General features: G+C 38.3%; 1 protein-coding gene across 1 annotated transcript; it reads left to right on the top strand.

Annotated features, from left to right (window-relative positions):
* The first annotated feature begins 259 nt into the window (after positions 1–259).
* LOC130714670 (uncharacterized) lies at positions 260–17,879 on the top strand. The gene is made up of 11 exons (XM_057564592.1): positions 260–360; positions 550–839; positions 1,711–1,788; positions 1,898–2,460; positions 9,203–9,832; positions 9,989–10,143; positions 10,926–11,122; positions 11,213–11,346; positions 11,477–11,805; positions 11,893–11,996; positions 17,426–17,879. The coding sequence occupies exons 2-11, from the start codon at positions 566–568 to the stop codon at positions 17,494–17,496; spliced, it is 2,535 nt and encodes an 844-aa protein (XP_057420575.1). The 5' UTR covers positions 260–360; positions 550–565; the 3' UTR covers positions 17,497–17,879.
* The last annotated feature ends 2,438 nt before the right edge of the window (positions 17,880–20,317 follow it).

Raw genomic sequence — 20,317 nt, forward strand, 5'->3', positions numbered from 1 at the left:
TAAACACCCCTATTCAATGTTGAGTTAGAGTGAAGAGAGAGAATGATATTTATTGGTTAAGAAAGTTGTTATGATTTTGATTGGTGAAAATAAGAGGTGATAGGTGAGAGATATAATATTAAATGAGAGTATATATGGAATGAATTGAGAAAAAATGCATTGGGTTTGTAAAACAACAAAAGTTTTGGAACGGAAGGAATAATTTTGAAGTTTGAGACGATTTTCGCAAAAAAGGATCAAAAGTGCAATTAAGCCTATATATATTATTAAGATAGATTGCAGCGAGCCGACAGAATCAGATCGAGATCGAAGTGTAGAGTGGCACTGCAATTCTTGCTTAACCCTTCATCTCCTCCTCAGGTACTCACTCTTCGCTCACAGATCACCGATTCCTATATTTATCTTCACTCTCAATCGATGAGATATTCACTGATTTGTTCACTTCGTTGAAAGTTCCTACTTGGCAATGAGAGAGTGAACTAAAAACAGACATTTTCTTAAACCCTCTCCTCGCATTCCACTGAATTTCTTCTTAATTTGAATTTTTAGGCCAGCCAGGCACACAATGAATTTCTTGATCCGATCGACCACACATGTGTATTCGGACAAGGAAAAGCCTCCGTCGACTCCTCCTATCGCTGAAGCACCGCCTCAAGGGTTGTCTTCTTCTTTGGAGAACCTAATGTCCGATGATGACCCCTACACACAATACTCCGCAGTGGAACAGTTTGACGGAGACTTTGATGCCGAAAACGCCAGGGATTCCAAAAATGACGCTCCATTTCTTGCTGAACACTTGGATGTTTCTGAAGAAGACGGATGGATTGCCATTCCATACAGTATGTCTTCTCTTCAGCACTAACCCAAACTTTCCTTTTGTAAATATTTTCTATTTTTGATAAGTTTTTTAAATGAAAGACATAATATTTTAATAATTTATTTATCATCACAACTATCATATAATTCTTTTAATTTTTTAAAAAAGTTTGACATCACCTCCCAAACATCCTTTTAGTTATTTGGCTGGCATGTTAAAGCAGAAACACTTGACATGCTATATTTGTTATATTCTATATTTTGTGCATTTCATAAGGAAAAAAAAAACAGAGGTGGTATTTTTTAGTTCTATTGAAAGGTGAGATGAAAGAGAACTCTTTGCACACAAAATCCTATGGTTAACATGTCAATACAGGATGGCACATTACGTTTGAGTTTTGTTTAGTGTTTAATGTGTTTGATAACATGTTGGGATCCATTTTTAATCTTGCCACAATCACTTCTGTTCCCACAAAAACCGACTCATAATAGCTTGTCATAAATCCTTTCCCCTTGAATGTGGAAACAAAAGAATAGGACATGGGTTGTTGACGCATTACATATCAGTTCTGGTTTATGTTTAGTGTGTTTTAGAAATAGAAAAGAATGGGACATGAGATTAAAGAAGTGATTCATTTTGGTTTTACTACATGGGTGGAATTCTGGGTGTGTGCCAAGCATTACTCAAGAGTCAAGTCACAAAAGAAATTTGGACATGAGTAGAAATATATCCATATATATATATATATATATTCAGAATTCAGTTTAAAGTGAGTTTAGAGTTAGGACAACAATTATTTTTTTGTCTTCCCTTTTGCATGCAATGTTATGGGGGTGAGCTTGTTCTGCTTATAGAATGTGATACATCTGATTCTCAATATTTTGTTGTTTTAGATGAGTTTCCTGAAGACTGGAATCATGTATCAGATATACAGTCTTTGCGCGCTCTAGATCGTTCCTTTCTCTTTCCTGGTAAGATTTTATCCTTTTTAGTACATAAGCTATGGTGTTAAAATGCATTATTTGGTCTGCCAGATCATATGGAAATGTTTATTGGACCTAATTTATACCTGTTATTCAGGTGAACAACTTCATATTCTGGCATGCTTGTCTGCATGTAAGCAGGATACAGAGATTATTACTCCATTTAAAGTTGCTGCTGTGATGAGTAGGAATGGCATAAGTCACAGCCCTGAGAAAGAAAATGGAAACATGGAAAATGAAAGTAACTCAGTATCTGGAGAAGGGCAACCGAGTCCTAGTGGTCAAGATCAGAATGAGGTTCACCTGCCAAATGCAAAGATTGATCACCCCACACCTGTTTCTTCTGGTGAATTTCTTCTAAGGAAGGAAGTTCACAAAAGACAAACTGCATCATTGTTGCAAAAATTCAAGAATTCTCACTTTTTTGTGAGGATTTGTGAGTCTGATGAACCCCTTTGGTCCAAACGTGGTTCTTCAGAAAAGTCTAATTCCTCTGAAACAAATGGCCAAAATTTCTCAACATTTGAAATGAAAGGGACTGCAAAACATATGTCTACTAGTAGTGCAGTCATTGATAGAGCAAATTTTGATGCAACTATTTCTGGTGGAGTGGTGAGAAATTCTGTCCAGTGTTGTGCCCTGCCTAATGGAGACATAGTGGTATGTGCCATATTATTTTGTTGACTATGTGAGTTTTCAATTTTGGTAGGTATCTTTAAGCTCCACTATATATGACGTAGTGTTCATGCGCACTGTTATCACTGCGTATGAATACTCCTCGGGATGTTTTAATTTAAATTAAGTTAGTGTTATGGATAGTTTGTGTTAGTTATATAGTTACTAGTTGTTGGTAGTTTTATGATTACAGCTGTAAGGTAACAGCTAAGGTTAGAATTTAAATTGTACAGGAGTTATAAATAGGAGTTGTATCTTCTATTAGGATTCATTCAGAAGTTGTCAAACTCAGGAAAATATGGAATGAAAATACTGTCTTGATGCTGAGTACACAGCATAGAGCTAACTTTATACTGATAACATATTACAAATATGGAAATAATATCTCTCCTAATTATGGGAATAATTTCTCTGATCTGTAACAGCTAATCAACAATTAATCCTAATTACAGGCTTGGTCAACTACAATTATATACAGCAATTAATCTGGTCAGTAACTGTTATTCAATTGATTAGTCAATCAATTCCTTTGACATCCCCCCTCAAATTGATGCTGGTAAGTCTACAAGCATCAATTTGCTAGCTAGGACATTGTGGCGCTGACGTGTCAAGGATTTGGTGAAAATATCAGCAATCTGAATAGCAGTTGAGACATGAGGTAGAGTGATAACTCGGCGGTCATAGACTTCTCGTATAGAGTGACAATCAACCTCTATGTGCTTTGTTCGTTCATGGTATACTGGATTTGCTGCGATTTGTATGGCACTGGTGTTGTCGGCATGTAGTGGAATTGGTTGTGTTTGAAGGAACCCAAGATCTGCAAGAAGACCACGCAACCAAATTATCTCGGAGCAAGCAACAGACATGGCGCGATACTCTGCTTCAGTTGATGACTTTGAGACCGAATCTTGTTTCTTGCATTTCCATGAGATTAGAGCGTCACCCAGAAACATACACCAACCAGTAGTAGATTTCCTTGTGTCTGGACATCCGGCCCAATCAGCATCACTGTATGCTTGGAGCTGAAGTGATGATCCAGTAGGAAAGAATAAGCCACGTTTAGAGGTATCAATGAGGTATCGAATGATGCGGTGTACTGCTGAAAGGTGCAAATGCCGAGGTGATTGCATGAACTTACTGACTGTGTGGACAGCAAAAGAAATGTCAGGTCGGGTGGTGGTGAGGTAGATAAGACTACCTACCAGCTTGCGATATAAAGTGGGATCTTCTAGAAGGTCACCTTCATCCCGTCTATACTTCACATTAACTTCCATGGGGGTGTCAACTGAGGTAACATTGGTAAGGCTAGCTAATTGGATCAGGTCTTGAATATACTTGTGCTGATTTAAAAATATTCCTTTGAGCTGATAATGTACCTCTAACCCCAAGAAGTAAGTGAGCTGTCCAAGATCTTTCATGCGAAAAGTTGAATGCAACAATTGTTTAATTGTAGAAATAGCCTCTTGATCAGACCCTGTCACCACAATATCATCCACATAAACTAGGAGTACCACGATACCTTTTGAAGTCCTTTGTAAGAAAAGGGATGGATCATATTGGCTCTGTGTGAAGGAAAATCCAAGTAGTGTGGATTGAAACTTCTCGAACCAGACTCTTGGTGCTTGTTTCAAACCATACAAAGAGCGCTTCAGTTTGCAAACTTCATTAGGGGAGAGTGTGGGCATACCACTCGGAAGTTTGATGTAAACTTCCTCCTTGAGATCACCGTGCAAGAAGGCGTTTTTGACATCCATCTGATGTAATGTCCAAGACTGGGAGGCAGCAATTGCAAGAATAGTACGCACCGTTGTCATCTTGGCGACAGGTGCAAAGGTCTCATCATAGTCAAGTCCATATTGTTGCTTATTTCCAAGAACAACCAGTCGAGCCTTGTACCGGTCTATTGAGCCATCCGAACGAAGTTTTATAGAAAACACAAACTTGCTGCCAAGAGGTTTGATAGATGGTGGTCACGGAACCACATCCCATGTCTGATTTTCTTCTAATGCTAGAAGTTCTGTTTCAACAGCTTTTTGCCAACATTCATGCTCCATTGCCTGTTTATAAGAGGAAGGGATAGAAACAGAAGATAAAGTTGCTGTCAAAGACAAGGGAGAGGTGGAACCATACTTTTCAGGTGGTTTACGAACGCGAGAACTGCGTCGTAGAAGGTCTGGTAGTGCAGCCTGTACTGGATCAGCATGCAGGGAAGGATCTTGAAGAGGCCTTGGAGGTTCTGGTGGCAAATTTGGAGTAACATTACCACGCCTTTGATACGTCAAGAGAGGTCTTGCTGATTGTGGTCCTATAGCAGAGCTAGAAAACAATGGCAAAACAGAAATTGAAGGAGAGCTATGGTCTAGGTGAGATGCAAAAAAATATTTATTTTCTTGAAAGATGACATTTCTAGAGACCCGAATCCGACATTGACTAGGATCATAACATAGAAAACCTTTATGGTGAGTAGAGTATCCAAGGAAAGCACATTCAATAGATTGAGCAGTGAGCTTTGTGCGTTCTTGGGGAGGAAGATGAAGGTAACACGCACAACCAAAGGTGCGAAGGTTAGTATATGTGGGTGGATGACCAAATAACCGAGTGAAAGGAGTGTCATTGTTCAAAGATGGAGAAGGCAAGCGGTTAATGAGATACACAGCAGTGGAGAGAGCTTCACACCAAAAACGAGTTGGCACAAAAGATTCCAGCAAGAGAGTGCGGACAACATCGAGCAAATGGCGGTTTTTTCTTTCTGCTATCCCGTTTTGTTGGGGAGTTGAAGGGCAAGACCTTTGAGATAGAATACCATTATTTTGCAAGAACTCTTGAAACAAATGAGATGTGTACTCCCCTCCATTGTCAGAGCGAAGAATCTTAATTTTTGATGAAAATTGGGTTTGAACATAAGCATGGAAGAATTTGAATGTAGAAAATACTTCAGCTTTTGAGGGCAAAAAATAGATCCATGTGAAACGACTATAGTTGTCAATAAAAGTGACAAAATATTTGTAATTAGCATGAGATGTAACAGGTGCCATCCCCCATAAATCACTATGGATCATATCAAAAGGTTTTTCTACATTCGAATGATGAGTTGGAAAAGGTAGAATCTTACTCTTGCCAAGTTTACACGAACTGCAATCAAACTGAATAGTACTAAAAGATGGGATCTTTTTATTTTCAAGGAAACCAAATTTCAGCAAGTCATGAAGTACAACTGAGTTTGGATGACCAAGACGTTTATGCCACGTTTGGTAATCAACATTAGCAGAATTACAAGAAACAGAAGGCAATGAAAGACATTGAGACAAAGGGAAATGGAGTGGAAAAAGACGTCCAACTTTAGGCCCCTTCACGATCATCTTCCCCGTGTGTTGATCCTGCACAAGACAACCAGATTTTGAGAATTCTACCCGACAGTCATTGTCAACTAACTGACCAACAGAAATAAGATTACTAGTGAGACCAGGGGACACAAAAACATCTGTTAGAGTTGAAGAAATATCACCAGTGGCTGTAATAGGTAATTGGTTGCCATCAGCAGTATGAATCATGAGATTTCCAGAATATTTGGTGACATCAGTAAGGAATTGAGCATTGTTTGTCATATGGTGGGAAGCCCCAGAGTCAAAGTACCAAGGGGAAGAGGTAGAGAAAAATTTACCTGAGATTCCCAAAGCAGAAAATGTGGAAATGATCATTTGTTGAACTATTTCAGGAGTCAGAGTTTGAACAGGGGCAGGAGCATTTTGTTGGACAAATGCTGAATTGGCAGAATTGCTAGGAAAAGAAGAACCAACCGAGGCAGTAAATGCTGTGACCGGTCGCTTTGGAGGTCTTATTGGGCATTCTTTGATAATATGTCCATTCTTTTTGCAGTAATTGCAGTACTTTTTTGATCAATTTGCAGCAAGATGTCCAAAGCCTTTGCAACAAAAACATTGAACAACACTCATGTCTCGCCCTCTTGGCTTTCCTGGTGCTGCATATGCCACTGGAACAGAGGTGGACTTTTGTTGTTCCATGGATGTTTGAGTGAGGAGGCGTTGTTCTTCACGAAGTAGCTCATTGAGACATGAATCCAATGAGGGTACAGGGTTCCGATTCATGAGATTAGACCTGATGCCTTCAAAGTCAGATCTCAATTTCATAAGAAATTGATCTCGTTTAGTAGTTTCATGAACTAACTGTACAGATTTAAGACCATCAGCAGTCAAGTTCTCATGGACTATGTCAGTATATTCAGCCCAAAGATTCGTGAAATGAGAGTAAAATTCAGAGATCGAGAGACTTTCCTGCTGAGAAATGGCGATGTCATGTTCCAGTTGGAACCTATGAGCAGCGTTATTCTGACTATAGATTTTCTTTAGGAAGTCCCACATATCGGCAGCCATCTTGAACGGTCGAAGATTAAGAACGATGCTGGGATCAACAGAGCTGATGATCCATGTCTTGACTTGAGCATCTTTTACCTCCCACTTGACATGTTCAGTCTTATGTTTGTCTTTATCAGGAGCTGGGTCGCTGCGATCATCATGACCCCAAAGGTCCTTACCCGTGACAAATATTTCGAATTGAAATGCCCAGGTTGAGTAGTTCTTGCCATTAAGGCGAACAAATAAGACATCAAATTTTTCTGTAGCCATGAGGTTGAGAAAAAAAAAACGAAGACAAAGGGTGTATCGAGGATAACCACGAAGGAACGTGGTCTGAACTAGGACAAGGCTGAGAAAAAAAACGTGGTCTAGGACAAGAGACTAGGAATTTTCTGGCTAGACTAGGATATGATCGAAAACCAGCTCTGATACCATGTCAAACTCAGGAAAATATGGAATGAAAATACTGTCTTGATGCTGAGTACACAGCATAGAGCTAACTTTATACTGATAACATATTACAAATATGGAAATAATATCTCTCCTAATTATGGGAATAATTTCTCTGATCTGTAACAGCTAATCAACAATTAATCCTAATTACAGGCTTGGTCAACTACAATTATATACAGCAATTAATCTGGTCAGTAATTGTTATTCAATTGATTAGTCAATCAATTCCTTTGACAGAAGTCGTGTGTTTTATGGGGAGAGACTGCACTCTCGAATTCCAAAATTAGGAGAGGCTGGCGCTCGAAAAACTAGAGTTGTATCATTATCTCTGTCGAGGACGATACCTGCCAATCCTTTCATGTCGAGGACAATGATAATTTCCCCCAAGTCATAACATCTTTTGGACTCTTTGCTTTCGGCTATGGGACCCTGGTGGAATAGTGGTGGATTTTCAGCACTGGCATTCAATGGGATTCAGTCCTTCACCTTGAGGACAAGGTGAATTTTCAGGGGGGGAGTATTGATAGGTACACATGGTTTAGTTAGTTAAGTGTGGGAGTTATCATATAATTGGATAGTTAGTTAAGGGGGTTTGTAAAGCTTGTTGCCTATAAATAAGAGGGGATTAGAGAGCATTAATCATCTTGTTATTCAGTTTAGGAATTGGGTTAGAGAGAGAAGTGGTTCTCTCTTAGGCTTGGAAGGGTGTTTGGTATCCCTTTCTCTTGTATCACTCCCTAGTTTCCAATTGGGAATTAGGGTTTTCTATCAATAAAAATCAGGTTTCTATCATATTCCATGTCATTTGGTTGCTGCCTAACGACTCCAGCAAATCCACCAGATTCAGGCTTCCTTCGTGGGAGAACAGTTAGGAATGGTAAAATTCAAGAAATTTTTCCGGGTCACCTTGGGGACAAGGTGGATCTTTTAAGGCGGGCATTGATAGGGGGCTGCATGAACAGTGCGTATGAAGTATGAACAGTACATGGGGTTGTTTTAATTTTAATTAATTTAGTTATGGATACTTTGTGTTAGTTATATAGTTACAAGTTGTTGTCGGTAGTTTTATGATTACAGCAGTAAGGTAACTGCTATGGATTGAATTTAAATTATATTAGTTATAAGTTGGAGTTGTATCTTCTCTTAGGATTCATTCAGAAGTTGTGTTTTATGGGGAAACACTGGACTATCGAATTCCAGAATTAGGAGATGCTGGCTCTCAAAAAACCAGAGTTGTATCATTATCTCTGTAATATATTCTATTCTTATCATGCACTCACAAACTGCTTAGCCATCTTTTACTTGTATGCAGTAATTAGTGAATTTTGGATGGAATCTGTTAATACATAATTTTTCAGCATCTTTTGGCTAGAAATACAATTTAGATGACCCATATATGTAAGCTAATTCATTTCTTCATCCTGTTTTTATTGGACTTGGTTGTGCCCAGTTTTTTGTGTACTAAGCTGATTCTTTCTGTAACTGCATTATCAATGTCTACTATCTTTGTATATCTTGGGGGCATTTGGAGCAAAATAATTCTATATTAACCTGTGTAATTATCTTCATTATTTAGATTCGTGTAACACATCTTTTGTGATGGGAAGTTCGTGCTTTATCTTTCATGTGTTAGGCCTAGAACCTTGGTCTCTTCTGTTCGTCGAGCTTAAGCATTTGCTAAATTTTAAATTTATTTTAGTTGCATTTGCGTTGCCTCTTTAATGCCCGAAAAGACTTTATGAAATATTCATGCCAAATTTGAGTGAATGAAGCAATGCTTTTTGTATAACATTGAGTCATTTTTTTCCTTCAATATGAAAAATACTCCTAATTTTGCATGGGTAATCTCATTTACTCAGATTACTGATCTTATTCCTATTTTCCTGTTTGGAAGGATCCAGGTTGTTTTACAGTTGAATGTTGGTATTGATTTTCTTAAAGACCCTTGTATAGAAATTCTCCAATATGAAAAATATCAAGACAAAATATTGTCTTCTGAGAAGCAGGAGAACTCAGGTTATGCAAATCAGGATCCATGCCGAGAACTATTGAAATGGATACTTCCATTAGATAATAATCTCCCCCCTGCTTTTCTCCCGTTATCTCCTCATTTGTCTTCGAATTCAGGAATTGGTAGCACCTCTCAGAGGTCCAACATTTCAGCATCATCTGGTTCTCAGTTATTCTCCTTTGGCAGCCATTTTAGAAGCTATTCCATGTCATCATTACCCCAAAGTACGAGTGGTCCAACTGCTCCTCTAAAAGCAGCTAGTTCTAAGCCAAACTTTGACATTGATGATTGGGATCAAATCTCATCTCAGAGGTTACGGAAAAAACATGGGGTTGAAGAACTTTTGTCTTTTCGAGGTGTCTCATTGGAGCGAGAAAGATTTTCTGTTTGTTGTGGATTAGAAGGCATCTATACACCCGGAAGAAGGTGGAGAAGGAAACTTGAAATAATACAACCGGTGGAGATTAATTCTTTTGCTGCTGACTGCAATTCGGAGGATCTTCTGTGTGTTCAGATTAAGGTTTGATCTATGATGTCATCTGGATTTTATCAAATTATTTGGCATATTTTCCTTTTGACGTTGAATATTATACTTCCATATTTTTCTGGGGGTGCACTTTTACTCTAAATTATTTTCAGCTTCTGATTTATTAATGCTTTTGAAGTTGTTCTTCAGAATGTTGCTCCTGCACATGCTCCGGATATTGTCATATTTGTAGATGCCATAACAATTATTTTTGAAGAGGCTACAAATAGTGGACCACCATCATCATTACCAATTGCATGTATTGAAGCTGGAAATGACCATTCTTTACCAAATTTAGCCCTCAGGTTATTTTTCTTAATAATTTTCGTATTATTACTCCTCTGATATCATGCTGCATACCCTAGTTTACGCATTTATATCTGCTTGTGCTGAGTGATACCAAGCCATCCATGTCTGTGGGTTCGATACACAGTTGAGAACACTAAAATTATTGTAGGAAAGCCCTTAAAATTTTCATTAGTACGATGTAGATTTAGTAAATCGAGGGAAATGTTGCTTTTGACAGTAAGGGAAAGCAGTTGTTACATTATAACTTTAGAATTTTTATTTAAATAATAATAATAATGTGATATATCTGTATTTATGATAGATACCAAGAATTTGTAACACACTACTATAATTGAATTCACATTTTTATTTTGTTTGGTCTTTGAATGAAGTAATAGTTTCTTTTAACTTCTTGCCAAGCAAGGGAAGGGATCCAATCCTTCCTCATTTCCCATTTTCAGTATCAGGTTTTACTTCCCCTAGGTTCCTCCTAAATTCCCAGTCCAAGCATAACCTAAGAATGCTTTGGAAAATTCACTCAGTTGTGGAGGTTGAAAGATATAGGTTTATGGTTTGCAAGAGGAATGTGAATAATAACTTTTGATAAATTGTGGTGTGAAATGATTAAGGAATTTTTGTTTCTGGAATTCATGACTTTGTATCTTGAATTGAAATAAGTCTGATTAGCTGTGAGGAAATAACAGAAAGAGACTAAATAATAAATACCATTGGTGGAGTTTAGAATTTAGTTTACGTGGTTAGCTCTGAACTTCATCTTATTAGAAGTGTATAATTACAGGAGAGGTGAAGAGCATTCTTTTATCCTTAAACCTGCAACATCTATGTGGAATAATCTAAAGGTTCAGAATGGAAGTTCTCATCTTTCAAAGTTGCAATCTGGAAACTTGTCATCTAAATTAAGTCTTGAAAGAAGTAAGATAGCTTTTCTTGATGACCATTATGCAATTATGGTGTCATGTCGATGCAATTATACAGGTAAGTTTTGTGTCTACTTGGTTCTTGTGTTATCTAATGAAATTAGGATGTTAATTTGTTGTTTTCCCCTTGTTTTTGAATTTAAAAAAGCATCAAGGTTATTCTTTAAGCAACCAACCAGTTGGCGGCCACGCACTTCAAGGGATATTATGATCTCTGTTGCATCTGAGATGTCAGGACAGTCTCCTGGACCTTCTGAAAGAAATTCCCAACTTCCTGTACAGGTCAATATATATGTTTTAACTATTGACAATTTTGACTTGAGACCTTGCATCAGTACTCATATTAGTTTTCTTTGACTATTTTCATATTGCAATTATAATTTAACGAGCCTAATTGTTTCTATTTTATCAGGTTTTAACTTTTCAAGCTTCAAATTTGACACCTGAAGATCTAACTTTGACAGTGCTTGCTCCATCCTCATTTATTTCACCCCCTTCAGTTATCTCTTTGAGTTCACCCACCAGCCCAATGAGTCCTTTTATTGGTTTTGCGGAGTTTTTGGGAAGAATAAGTGGTGAAAGACTTATTGGTGCCACACAGGGGCATAGCTTAACTTTTGCAAAAGAAAATGATAAACAAAGCGATGATGGCAGATGTCAAACAGTTTCTACAAATGATGTGATTCCTAGTTCTGGCCTGGGTTGTACCCATCTGTGGTTGCAGAGTCGAGTTCCGCTCGGGTAATATATCAGGTCTCACTTTTATTTCTATGAATTTGTTTAAACTAACAGCTGATCATTTTAAACCCATATGTTTTCCCACTTCAGATCTATCCCATCTCAGTCCACAGCCACCATTAAGCTCGAGCTACTTCCATTGACTGATGGCATAATTACACTTGACTCTTTGCAAATTGATGTCAAAGAAAAAGGTACAGAGCACCATACTTTTGGATGATGTCTCTTCTGTATGAAAATAGACGTTCAAGAAATTTTACTTGTTAGAAATATGTCCATTCATGTATCCTTTACCCAATAGCTTAAGGTTTTGGAATAATTAGTTCCTGACATGGAATCGAAGCCTATCCTAGATCTGTTTAGTGGAGACCACCTGTAAATGGTCGATCCGCAAATTTTTATTCGTGCATATTCCACGCTCCAGATGTTCAGCCCTGGGTGTGAGGGTGAGTTTAGAAGTCTCACATTGACTAGAGATATGGCCAAGATAACCCTTATACATCGGAAGACTATCCTCAGCTCTTGAACTAGCTTTTGGGGTAGAGTTAGGTCTCCCAAATTCTAATAGTACTGAGTGTGGGTTTTGTCTCTTTATTTAAACTATTTATATTGTGTTAGGTCAATTGCACAGTAAGTACATTTTATTTTAGAGGACATGATTACACTTGGCATACTTATCACATGCATATTAGTATAAATTCTCCACGTGCCCCTTCAAGTTATATCTATTTAAATAGAGATAGGTTTAGATAGATTTAGTTTATTTTTATCTCTTTGTTAGTCTATATATATTGTAGTTTAGACTCAATTATTATCAATAAAATACAGAGAAATATTTTATCAAATTCAAGTGTTGCATTCTGTTAGTATTCATTTAGAAGCTGTTAGGGAGAACTGTCATTCAATTAGGACAGTAATGATGTTAGGATCCCAGAAACTGAAGACGAAAGATTGGTTGAAGAATGAGCTAAAAGAAAGGTATTGTATCACTGAAGATTGAACACAGAAATGGAGAATGAATTCTTCCTAAGGGCGATTTCTCCTTTTAATCCAAACTAACAATGATACATATAACCTGATCCCCTTCTAGTACTAACTAACTACTTTATTAACCTCTTACTACTCTAACAGTCCCTAATTAATTTCCCCTTCTGTTACATCCTAACAGGTGACTTATAGCTGCTTGAGGAGCAAAGCCTGATCACATCAGGATACATATAACCTCATGTAATTCCATTTTGATCAAATAATAAATTACACTTTCTCAGTCTATCTCTAGCTCTATAATGGTAACTAGAGTTTCAGGGATCCAACTATGGCTTCCTTTTCTCAGCCCTGAAATTCTAGTTCCGCCACTGACAATATCTGTCTGACCACCAATGATATAATTCTGACACCAGAGAATATCCAGAATCCCACTCTAATCCATCACTCTATCTGGTGCGATACTGACTCCTGCTGCAACTTCACTGAATCCTTCATCCTTTGCACCAGTTACCTTTTTGTATGTCATTTCGGAGAAGCTTGATAACAAAACCTTCCTAGTGTTGAAGCCACAAATCGAGCTGATGATCAAAGCCCATCAACTTCTGTGATTTTGCTTGAATCCAGTAATTCCTCCTCGGTTTCTTACTGAGGATGATCTTTACTCAAGGCTGGATCAATGATGCATGCACACAGTTGAGCTGCAAGATCAACTCTTCCTTTGGGAGAAAGTTCATGATCCTTTCTATGCTCGTGCAAAGGCACGAGCTAGGCAATTAAAGAATGTTCTCAGGAGGGAAGAAAAGCACCAGAAACATGTTAATAGTTGACCCCCAGTAGAGAGGGTCTATGAGAGAAGATGTAAGAGAGCAGTAGGGCGTAGTAACCCTAACTCATGATTAGTTGGATAAACTGAACTGTTAATTGTAACAATCTGTAAACCTAACTGCAAGAATGAGTTAGAGGGTTAGTGGGAGGGGTTAACATCAACCCTGGGATATAAATAGGAGTTAGATGGTCAGTTGAGAGAGATCACAAATTTTGGAGATTTGTTTGAGAGACCCATACTCTTGATTCTCAGTTTTCTAGTCCTGTGGCTGCACTGTTTGAGGCTGGGTATTGTGTGTTTCAGCAATAAGCTGCATTACTTGAATATTTTTTATTACTAGTCTTTTGAACTGGTATCAGAGCTCCAGTCAAGAGCTGTGGGAACTTGTGGGAATTGATTGAAGTAATGATGAGTAAGAAGATGGATGGGAGCTTAGTATCCCTGGAGAAAGTGATTGAATCATTGGAGAAGGAGAGAAAGAACAATCCCAACGGTGGAGATCGAGAAACTGACAGGGATAATGATAGAATTCGGCCTAGACCTCCTATCACTAAGAGCATCTTCAATGCTATCTTAGAGGTATGTTCTTAAGCTAAGAACTAAGAACCATGTTCTTAAGCATTGGAGATGGTTGACGTGGAGCCTAGTTCTTTAAAATAAGAACTAGCATTGGAGATAGTGAAGCAAGAGCTGCCTTAGCTAGCGCTGAAACTGAGGCTGTGCGCTAGCCCAACAGGCTGCAAGCCTCAGCCAAACAGCCTTGGACTTTGTCTTTATTTATCCAGTCAGCATTATGTTTATATTATCCAGTCAGCATTAGTTTAATATTTTATTATTATGTTTTATTAGGGTTTTAGGTTAAGTATAAATTGAGGTGGCTGTGCCTCTATTGAGCAGTTTTTAGAAGCTTTAGGATTTGGTGGCTTGCTATTGGTGTCCAGTTTGTAATTCTTCTCAAGAGCGGTATTTTCTAATAAATGTTTTCAGTTTTCCCTCTCTCTTAACTCACGACTGTGCTTTTCCTAAGGGGGGTGCGAATCTGTTTTTCCTAAGGGAGGGTGCAAACATGTTTGGCTAGGCCTGACTAGTTCGGTTTCAATGTTCTGTTAGGTACCAGTTTTATCAGATACCCAATAATCTAGGTTTCGGAGGTTATAGACCTTCTTGGAGACGACTCTGTGTAGACTAGAGATCAATCCCAATGATGGAGATGCAGGGGATTGTGATAGAAACCTGATTTTTATTGATAGAAAACCCTAATTCCCAATTGGAAACTAGGGAGAGATACAAGAGAAAGGGATACCAAACACCCTTCCAAGCCTAAGAGAGAACCACTTCTCTCTCTAATCCAATTCCTAAACTGAATAACAAGATGATTAATGTTCTCTAACCCCCTCTTATTTATAGGCACAAGCCTAACCAACCCACTAACTAACTATCTAACTATGTAATAAGTCCCTCACTTAACTAACTAAACCATGTGATATGTGAGTACCTATCAATACTTCCCCCCTGCCATGTATGAATTGGTGAACACAACCAATTGGAATAGCAAGCAAGAGAAATCTTCAAAAGCAAAACCCTCCAAACTAATATTTGCCAAATCAATTTTATACCCAATGTCTGCAACAGCCCTTGAAAGAATTGGTGAAATCCAAATTGCCCCATGATTCCATTGGTTGTAAACCAAGATCAATACAATTAGTCTCCTTTGATTTCCAAAATCTTTGACAAGCTGGACTTGGCCCCATGAGCCCGAGTAGTGATAATTCTCTCTAGCTGTCCAACTTCTATCAATGACCTGGGCTTGGCCCATTAGCTTAGTTAGTACACTGCTGAAACATGCAATTTCTCCACTCAACCTTAGTACCAGGTGTCAGCTTTCCCTGCCAACATCTAATGGTTGCTACCAAACCACTGTGACACATCAGAAAGAAGCCACACAGCTCACCATTCTCCTTCAAGCTTGCTTTGATACACCAGATACTGAATCCCAATACATTCGGAACAGCACCACACTGAAAAATCTGGAACTTGGGAAAACTCTAAGCTATTAGAACCAAGCAGTACTTGGGAAAACAATTCCAGGTTTGAATAAAACCCTCTTCGATGTTGAATCTTAATTTCCCTGCCAACATCTAATGGTTGCTACCAAACCACTGTGACACATCAGAAAGAAGCCACACAGCTCACCATTCTCCTTCAAGCTTGCTTTGATACACCAGATACTGAATCCCAATACATTCGGAACAGCACCACACTGAAAAATCTGGAACTTGGGAAAACTCTAAGCTATTAGAACCAAGCAGTACTTGGGAAAACAATTCCAGGTTTGAATAAAACCCTCTTCGATGTTGAATCTTAATTTCCGAATGGAAACATGTAATAAAGCCTATCATTCTCAGAAATATGTCTTCTACAATGCCCCTCAATCTAGTTAAAAGCTGTGTGGCTCTGATACCAATGATAGAAACCTGATTTTTATTGATAGAAAACCCTAATTCCCAATTGGAAACTAGGGAGAGGTACAAGAGAAAGGGATACCAAACCCCCTTCCAAGCCTAAGAGAGAACCACTTCTCTCTCTAACCCAATTCCTAAACTGAATAACAAGGTGATTAATGTTCTCTAACCCCCTCTTATTTATAGGCACAAGCCTAACTAACCCACTAACTAACTATCTAACTATGTAATAAGTCCCTCACTTAACTAACTAAACCATGTGATATGTGAGTACCTATCAGATTGAAACCCTACTATGGCAGAAGAAGCAAGAAGGGAACTGAAGGAGAAAGATTTGGGAGGGTAATCAGCTCTGAAGGAAGCTAGAAATTCCAGTCTTTAATGGGGAAGATGAGGCTTTTGGTTGGGTGCACAAAGTGGAAAGATATTTCAAAATCAAGGAGAAGGAAAGAGAGTAGGCATTGGTGGTGGCTTTAGAAGGAAGAGCCATGAGTTGGTTCCGATAGTGGGAAGCCTGCAATCTGAGATAATCTTGGAATGAATTCAAGAATGCAATCTTGGAAAACTTCCGACCATTGGTGGCACAAAACCCGTGCACTGCTGTTGGTGCTCAAACAAGACAATTCTGTCACAGATTTTTGAAACAATTCAAGAGGCATGCTGGCATGTTAAAGGGGATTGAGGGGGAATACTTATGGATATTTTCTCCAACGGACTGAAGGAAGAAATTGTTGCAGAAGTAAAGCTGTTTGAACCTAAAGACGCATAGGAGTGTCCAGATTGACTGTGCACATAAATCACGTGCATAATAGTACTTAATTACGGACATACGTGCTTGAGGCTTGAGCTTGTATTGACTGTGCACATAAATCACATGCATAAGGGAATGAAGAGGATATGAACTGCTGCCTGATGATCTTTTAATTCTATGATTGTCATGATTATTTTTGGGAATCACTCAGGGGCATTAAAAAATAATGATAATAAAGTTGCAAGTTTAACACCAATATTTTGTCATGCAGTTTATATGATCTGGCATTGGCTGCCTCTAGCTGTGGCATTCCTGTGCTAAGCGCCACTTGTATTATTAGTTATTCTGTGGGGGAACTAGTCAATTAACCTATTTTTTTTCTTCCTGTTTTACACAATGACCACTTTCTGAATGTACATGGCGCAACATACATGTTTTTACCTATATTTCACTCAAGCACTAAGTTTATTTTGTGTTGTGCATGATGTTTTACTCCTCATGGGAAAGACTGTTCTTGCTCTGCATTTAGTGACAATCATGATGCTAAATGTTATGATATTGCCAAGTTTTCATGAGTCTACATTCTGGTGTTTACAGGTGTTACCTACATCCCTGAGCGATCACTAAAGATAAATGCAACTTCTAGCATTTCCAAGGGGATTATTTAGTACATACTGAGGCTGGTTGCACTTATTTCATTGCTGTAGGGTGTAGACGCAAACATGGATGGTTTTTCTTACCTGGATCTTAGAATTGCTCTTCGTACTTGCTCCCATTGGCACAAGGGTATATCCCTTATTGGAGCATTGTGAATGTGATGGAGTTGGCGTGTCAATTTGTCAAAACAAGAGCTTCGCTTATGTATTATAAACCACGAGCTTAAAGATAGATGATTGTTACATACCCCTTTAAGGGGAAAAATGTAATTTTTATTGTTTGTTTTTTGGTTTTTTGTGTGAAGATGTACGTATCTGATGTGGAAGCAATGAATCGCCTCTCAATCCATGGCACTGGAAAGTTGGAAATTAATGCCCCCTTTCAGATGAAATAAGTGGAAGCATAGTGGCAGAAATTTAAAACCTCATGATTGATAACACAATATAAAGAAAACATGAAGAGTAAGCAAGTAAATATAGAGAAGAGAACAACAAGAAATAGAGAAATGAGGATATTCTGCTAGGTGCAGCCTCTGTATTTATAATTGTAGGTTTGGAGTGTTGAACAAGTATACATGAGTCTGCCCCATTTAACCCTAACTCCTAACCTAGATGAGTATTCAAATATTTATAACACTTTCCCTTGGATAACCATCTCTTAAGAATATGCCTTGATAAAACTGTATGGGCTAGGCGAATCCTTTACAAGTAGGGGTGGAAATAAGCCAGGCGGCCCAACAGAGGCTTGTGGCTTGGCTTGTGGCTTGGCTTGTCAGAGGCTTGCCTTAGCTTGACTCGTTTATTAAAAAAGCTGGGCTTAAGCTTTTTAAAAGGCTTAATTAACTATAAAGGTCAAGCCCAAGCTATCATAAAAGCCTATCTGGCTTGATAGGCCGACTTGTTATGGATTTATTTGAGATTGAGACTTATTATTATTGGTTTTACTTATATGTTTAAGACTTAAGACATATTATTATCAAATGATTTGTTTATGTTTAATTTTAGTTTTGTTTGTTTTAAACAACTGAGGTTTTGTTCTTTGAAATGCAATGATATATAGGTTTTTTATTTATTTGAAAACGAAATGCAATGATATATATATAAAGGTTTATTAGCTCATCGACCTATTAGCCCGTCAGTCTATCGACATTCTTTAGATGAAATTGTCTGATGTGTGTTAACTAGGCTTTTAAGTAGGCTTGTAGGTCAAACAAGACTTTATAATAAGCCGAGCCAAGCCTTAAAATTTGGCTTGTTGACAGGCCACAAGCAGGCTTGGGCCATGAAAACACAATGCAGGCCAAGCTTGGGCCACACAAAGCTTGGCTTGACTTGGCTTATTTCCACCCCTATTTACAAGCCTAGGACCCGCTACAGATACGGACAAGATGCAAGATAGAGGCTCCCGAACCGACAGGTTGGGCTCCTCATAAGCAACCTGGCCGCCATCATAGGACGTCCTAGTCTAGGCATAGAAGAGTTACCTGCCTATATGTCGGATTTGTGCCTATTTTACTTACTTGTATCAGGAATTGGGCCTTGAATGTGAGACCCAATTCCCCAAATCTTCTAGTCTAAGGATCCACCCTATATAAGGGTGGGGGGGGGGGGTCCTCCATTGTACTAGGTAGCTTTTTACTCATTAATGAAATAGCACACTTGATATCATCATCTTTGCTAGGGTTTGTTAGAATATTCTCTTGGGCCTAGTGAACTGATACACGTTTTACCCGAAGTAATATAAAAGATTGTTGAATCACAGAGATTGATGAAGAATCGATTTACAAGAGCAATGGTTGCTTAAACCAAAAGAAAAGTAAAAACAATATATGATTGATTAGTTGGTAAAGAGCTTAGAGTTCAGAAGTAGAGAAGAAACAATGTTAAAAGCTTAGCATTTATATTAGCTTCACCAAAACAAGTTATGTTTCAAGAAATCTGAGTGCATATGGAATGTATGGAATTCTTTCTATTGTTGATATAGCCTAGTTCTCTTAGTGTTGATTCCTCACGTTAGAAAGAGCTTCCAATAGACTTCACCAGTCCGATTCCTCACCACCTATGAGCAGTTTAGTTGAAGATTAAATTCATCTTAAGTTCAGGCCACCGTATTAAGTTCATCATAAGGTGCAAAATGCTTAAATAAATGTAACCCTAAGTCTCCATTTCTAAACCAAACTTTCATTTGTGCATAGAAAGGTAAGATAACATGCATGCATTCAATCTAATATTGAAACAATAGGTTAGACTCATAGAAAGAAAACACTATTCCATATAAAACCTCGGAACTTCGAAACATAAACAAGAAATGCTAAAAGAAATTTAGCCAAGCATGAATAAGGTAAACATGTTTCTAACCTAAATAAGAGCCTCAGTGGAACATGCCTCATCGTTTGATCAAAGAAACTCCACAAGGAAGTCAGTCAAAGATTTCTCGACATCTGCAGCCGTGGGTGATCTGACACTACACAGTGACCAAGGTTGAAGGCATAACGCTCCATCCATCAACGAGCTGTTTGGTCATATCAACGGGTAATAGCCCCCCAATGGATGTGGCGAGGATTATTTCTTACAAGATTTACTCACACTACAATGTGGGTAAGGAGAAGCCTCAACCCATCTTTCCTCATCTGATTTGTGCCTTGATTCATGATGTCAGGGACCAAGCTATGAGGCCAATCTTTGTTGTGCAGAAGAGGTTGATGGTTTCCCCCATTCTGAGCAAGGATCGGGTGAACCAACTTTTTAAGGAATGGATGTCTAGGATGCCTCAAGAGGAAGAAGAGGAAGAGGATCCTACAGAGGCAGCACAAGAAGAAGAAGAAGAGGAGGA

Source organism: Lotus japonicus, chromosome 4, assembly GCF_012489685.1.
Source record: "Lotus japonicus ecotype B-129 chromosome 4, LjGifu_v1.2".
NCBI classification, from domain to species: domain Eukaryota; kingdom Viridiplantae; phylum Streptophyta; class Magnoliopsida; order Fabales; family Fabaceae; genus Lotus; species Lotus japonicus.